Genomic DNA, 6229 nt, shown 5'->3' with positions numbered 1-6229 from the left:
TTACTCTAACACATTAAGGACTAGTGATCTTAATTAAACAAAACAAAGAGCACTACCACGGTTAGTGCTCATCGATCTCCGCCGCCGCCTCCATGTCCAGCTCGCGCCCGACGATCTCCTGGGGAAGGGGCTCCATGGCATCTATCGGTGTCAAAACCGGCGGATCTCGGGTAGGGGGTCCCGAACTGTGCGTCTAAGGCGGATGGTAACAGGAGGCAGGGGACACAATGTTTTACCCAGGTTCGGGCCCTCTTGATGGAGGTAAAACCCTACGTCCTGCTTGATTAATATTGATGATATGGGTAGTACAAGAGTAGATCTACCACGAGATTGGAGAGGCTAAACCCTAGAAGCTAGCCTATGGTATGATTGTATGTTGTAGTTGTTGTGTCCTACGGACTAAAACCCTCCGGTTTATATAGACACCGGAGAAGGTTAGGGTTACACAAGGTCGGTTACAAAGGAGGAGATACACATATCCGTATTGCCTAGCTTGCCTTCCACGCCAAGTAGAGTCCCATCCGGACACGAGATGAAGTCTTCAATCTTGTATCTTCATAGCCTAACAGTCCGGCCAATGGAGATAGTCCGGCTGTCCGGAGACCCCCTAATCCAGGACTCCCTCAGTAGCCCCTGAACCAGGCTTCAATGACGATGAGTCCGGCGCGCAGTATTGTCTTCAGCATTGCAAGGCGGGTTCCTCCTCCGAATACATCACGGAAGAATTTGAACACAAGGATAGTGTCCGACCCTGCAAAATAAGTTCCTCATACCACCGTAGAGAGAATAATATTTTCACAAATATAATTTGCAGACTTGTTTTGGCAGCACGACATCATGTCATGGCCCAGTGATTATTCGAACCGTTTCCTTTAACTAGCCCCGCAAATAACGCGAGGCAGTTTTTTGACACGTCTTGTCAAAGCAGAGATCGTGCCCCCTTTATCACGGGATTCTCATCAATACGGGTGTGGGTAACCCAACCGTGTCTAGGACTCCTAGATTATAGGCAAGTCCCAAATGGCTACGGAGAGGATGCTTGATATTCACCCTCTTTATAAAGGGACAAGGCTTTTACTTTTTCCCTCCCGTGCTCAATCGAATCCTTCCCCCGCCTCGAGTTCTAATACCCAAAGCCCAGGTCAGGCGCTCCGGACCTTCAATCATGTCCGGATCTAGCCTTCAAGGCCGATGGATGCCCTCCTCCATTACGGAAGAAGACATCAAGAAGTTGAGGGAGGCCAGAAACCTAACTGCCGAGGTTTCGCATCGGCTGCTTGCCCGAGGGTAGGTCGTCCCTACTCATGAACCCAACGAAGACGTTGTGTTCATCTCCCACTTCCTCCGATGTCTAGGCCTCACCCTGGATCCCTTTGTTAGGGGTTTGATGTTCTATTACGGTCTAGATTTACACGATCTAGCCCCGGACTCCTTTCTCCACATCTCGACATTCATTGTCGTGTGTGAGGCCTTCCTCCGCATTACCCCTCACTTCGGCCTATGGCTCAAGACCTTTGACATGAAGCCGAAGATGGTCAAGGGGCAGTATGCAGCATGCGGAGGGGCATTAATAAGCAAGATAGCAGGAGCTCCGTGGCCCAAAGGTTCCTTTCCAGAGGTATCCGGATTATGGCAACAGGAGTGGTTCTACATCATAGCTCCTAGAAGTGCCAAGTGGGTGGCTGCCTCTGCTTTCCACTCGGGCCCTCCACCACAACTGATGTCATGGATTAGCAGAGGACTGAGCTGGGGTCCAGCCAAGGACGTGCCTATACTGCAGAGCCGCATTCGCGATCTCTTCGAAGGAGATTTTAGTCTGGTTATGGTGGCGCAAGTCATGCTGGTTCGTCGAGTCCAGCCTTGCAAACGCCGGCCCCTCCGCATGTGGGAGTTCAACCCAGAAGGGCCATGTACTATTCAGAATTTCGTCGGCCTGACGCACAAGGAGATGTACAAATCATTCTTCGGACCCCAAATAGAGTGTTCGGATGCTACCGAGGACGTGGGCCTGAGCAGCAGCCGTACCACTGACCAAGTAAGTAATCCTTTAGTCGAACACACCGTCTTTTATTTACCACGACGTCATTCTAAGAAGCCACTCTTTGACTAGGACTGGCTAACTAAGGCGAAGATGATTCGGTGTTCGGCCCCCCTTCCACTACTAGAAAAAGGGCTATAGATGGGATTGACACTAATGGCGCACCAGACAGGTGGTGCGCCATTAGTATATACTAATGGCGCACCACCTTCTGATGCGCCATTAGAGTTGAAACTACTAATGGCGCACCATGTCCACGGTGCGCCATTAGTATCAATTTTTTTTGAACTAGTGCGCCTGTCCAAACATACTAATGGCGCATCCATAGTAAGTGCGCCATTACTAGTTGTAACTAGTAATGGCGCACCAGCCAGAAAGTGCGCCACTAATGTTATTTTTTTTATAATTTTTTTTGTTCCTTTTTTTGCAAAAGTACTAATGGCGCACTCACACGTGGTGCGCCATCTACAGCGACCGCTTCATCCCCAGCCGCACCGGATCCAACCTCGCGCTCTTCGACCTCGCCCCGGCCCCCTCCTCCTCCGCCTCCGGATCTGCCGCTCCCCCCTCACCCTACTGCGCGCTCCTCCACGCGGCGCTCTTCGGGCCCGACACGCCCGACCGCCTCGCCTCCTCCGCCGGGGCCTCCTCCTCCTCCGCGGCCTCCCCCGTCGGCTCCCCCGCCGGCGGCAACATATTCCACTTCAAGGCCGAGGTGCCGAGGAACGCCAAGCGGGCGCTCTTCGCCGGCGGGGACGACCAGGACCTGCTCTTCCCCGGCATCTTCACCCCCAAGGGCTCCGGCCCCAGGAAGATCCCCAGGTCGCCCTACAAGGTTGGTCGATTACTTCCGATTTCATGGTTTCTTCTTGATTTGCTTTCTTGGTGTGGGGAATTCCTCTTTATCTTCTTCTTTCGTCGCCAAAGATTCCATCTTTCCTCATGATTTTCCTGTACAAAGAGAGAATCTCACGGGAATGTGATTCTCCTGCCTGCTGCTTCTGCCAGGTGCTGGATGCGCCCGCATTGCAGGACGACTTCTACCTCAACCTCGTGGATTGGTCTTCGCACAATGTCCTCTCGGTCGGATTGGGGAATTGCGTCTACCTGTGGAATGCATGCAGCAGCAAGGTATAAATGTCATCCTCACACGATTTCTTTTCTGAGAATTGAAGAGAGAGATCCTTATAAACAAGTTTATCACTCCGCAGGTCACCAAGCTCTGCGATTTGGGGGCGGACGACACCGTTTGTTCCGTGAGTTGGGCGCAGCGTGGCACCCACCTGGCTGTAGGGACTAACCAAGGCACCGTCCAGGTTTTCATCTTGCTCCCATCTGAAATTGATCAAATGACATGTTCAGGATCTGTCAAAGTTTAGGATGACACTTTAATATACTTTTGCCGAAAGCTTCAATTCAGACACAAAATAATACAGTAGTAAGCCTTGCATTGTGGAAACAACATCAAAGTAAGATTGTGAGAGTTTCAGAATTTTGCAATACTACCACAGCTCACCAGCAGGCCTTGCATTGTGGTACTTTCATCAGGGGTTACTTAGTTGATGATACTATTTCTTCCTGGTTATACCCATTTCTTCTAAAAAAATCATGACCAATGCGTCAAGTCAGTGTTGCGCACATACCACCAATGGATGAGGGAAACGATAAAGTTTTGTAAATAACCTGAACTAATGTAAACATCATCTTTATCGATGTGTACTTTTAGCCCATAGTATTTCGGTTGGTAAAACTTAGTTATCCTGTTGATGTTTGGTATTGGTATAACAATTTGACATTCCAAGGGTGTCTAAATTCTGAATTCCTGATTATCATCTTCGACGTTATCTTATTTAGATATGGGATGCAACACGCTGTAAAAGAATGAGAACCATGGAAAGACATCGCATGCGAGTAGGTGCTCTTGCATGGAACTCTTCATTGCTTTCTTCTGGCAGTCGTGACAAGAACATCCTTCATCATGATCTACACGGCCTTCTTGCATCTGGTGGTGGAACTGCAGATAGGTGCATAAGATTTTGGAATACGACCACAAATACACACTTGAGTTCCATGGATACAGGGAGTCAGGTAATAATCTAGCTATCTAGTTTATCTATCAGCTACATGCAGCCCTTGTTTGTGTTTTTGAATTAAATTGATTTCTTATTTGCACTTCCAAATTTCAAGTATAATCATATCTACTCTTAAGCCGGATAACTCTCAGAACCTTTTAGCACCGTTACTGACTGAATACTTCAGTCATACCAATTCACTAGTTTTCCTGCAAAAATCAGAAAAGATCAAGACTGGCTGAGCTCTGTTGTACAAAAACTGAAGTTTTGGATCACCTATACAGCTCTATATAATGCAACCGAAGTCCTTATAGTTCCATCCTTCTAGAAAGCACCAAATTTATATCAAAATGGCATCATGGATTCCTTTTGGAAACAGTCTATGGACATTTTAATTGCTATGTTTTTGTAGTTGTAGATAAAATTGATTCTTGTAGTTGTCATGTTAGAGACCTGCACAGATATCATGTGTTCTGAAGGCATGGGATTGCTTATATAGAATTGTGGAAGGGGTAGATTTAAAAACATGCTGCTCTTCACATGTACTGATTATGCTAAATGTCTTAACAGGTCTGTAATCTTGTGTGGTCAAAGAATGTGAATGAGCTTGTTAGCACACACGGATACTCCCAGAATCTGATAATAGTGTGGCGGTATCCAACGATGTCAAAGGTATGCCACAAGCTTACACTGTAGCTCATTTATACCATACTGTCTCTCGTTTGTTATTAATTGTGTCCATTCTCTCTATTTGTATAGCTTGCCACGTTGACAGGACATACATTCAGAGTATTATATTTAGCCATCTCCCCTGATGGACAGGTGAAATACTCCCTCTTTGATCCCTATATATGCTATGGACCTGACATTTTGTTTTAGTTCTGTTCTTCTATTAGATGTGTCTAGTGTAATTTGTTCTCACTATTCTTTTGTCTTGTCAATATCGACATCAACAGACAATTGTTACTGGTGCTGGTGACGAGACGCTCCGGTTTTGGAACGTGTTTCCGTCTCCCAAGTCCCAGGTACTTGCTTGATGTTTGAAAATATGGTTTTCCTGTCTATATAACTCCACTTCAGGCGGCGTTCCTCTAACTGCTTTCCTTTTTCCTATTATATACAGAGTTCTGACAGCTTAAGTAGCATTGGAGCGACATCATTTGTTAGGAGCTACATCCGGTGACTCGACGAAATCGAGCTTGTAAGTTATTGCGGCAAGTGCTGATCGTCATCAGCACCATTCAATTCCCACACGACCTCCTTCTGTCCATCTGCCGCTGAAGCCAGCACCATTTTAGAGATTGCATGGTAGGGGATGATTGACTGGCTGGCTAGTGCGGATCCGATCCCCTCTCCCGCGCTGGAAGCGGCGCATATCTATTGTTGTTTAGCGGGAAATTCCTCTTGTTTTAGCAACTGAGAAATCTGTTGGCGTGTCGATTATGCGCTTGACTGATGATATACAAGTTGTAGCTCTATTCAGAACATCATGAAATTCAGAACTGGACCTTACTGGCCTGTGTCAAGGCCTGTGGAGGAATTCAGAATTTGGCCATGTCCTCTGATGGATGCAGTGGGTTAAAATTATCTGTCTGGGTGAAAATCCACATGTTGATCATCCGATTTTTTCAAGTACAGCCTAGCGGTGGCAGTCACTGTTGTGTCCGTGAATGTGAGAGTGATTGGTTTTGGTTGGACGTCGCGATCGGACAGTGCATGACAGAATGCGCCATTAGTTTAAACTAGTAATGTGTGATGTCTATATTTTGTCAAATTATACATTTTGTAACCTGTGCAAAAAACAGAAAATAAAAAATAAAAAAAACCTAATATTCATACTAATGGCGCATCACATGACAGTGCGCCATTAGTATGACAAAGCATACTAATGGCGCATCACTGGACAGTGCGCCATTAGTATGCCGCGGTCACTAATGGCGCATCCCATTGTAGTGCGCCATTAGTATGCCAAAGCACCTGGGTATACATGGCCCCTGGGAGGCATACTAATGGCGCACCCTGGCCTATACTAATGGTGCACCAGTGGTGCGCCATTAGTATACCAGATACTAATGGCGCACCTGTGGTGCGCCATTAGTAAAAATTACTAATGGCATGC

At 47.0% G+C, this 6229-nt stretch overlaps 1 protein-coding gene across 1 annotated transcript; it reads left to right on the top strand.

The window, feature by feature from the left end:
- Nucleotides 1-2495: 2495 nt before the first annotated feature.
- LOC119333808 (protein FIZZY-RELATED 2-like) lies at nt 2496-5406 on the top strand (the record flags this gene model as incomplete). The annotated part of the gene is made up of 8 exons (XM_037606570.1): nt 2496-2873; nt 3047-3169; nt 3250-3354; nt 3893-4126; nt 4681-4782; nt 4870-4932; nt 5067-5135; nt 5234-5406. Coding segments are annotated over 8 exons (1134 nt in total), but the record flags the coding sequence as incomplete, so codon positions are not given.
- Nucleotides 5407-6229: the final 823 nt, after the last annotated feature.

This window comes from Triticum dicoccoides, chromosome 7A, assembly GCF_002162155.2.
Source record: "Triticum dicoccoides isolate Atlit2015 ecotype Zavitan chromosome 7A, WEW_v2.0, whole genome shotgun sequence".
In the NCBI taxonomy this organism is placed as follows: domain Eukaryota; kingdom Viridiplantae; phylum Streptophyta; class Magnoliopsida; order Poales; family Poaceae; genus Triticum; species Triticum dicoccoides.
The sequence above is the reverse complement of the archived record's forward strand: the minus strand, read 5'-3'. Positions and strand labels throughout refer to the sequence as shown.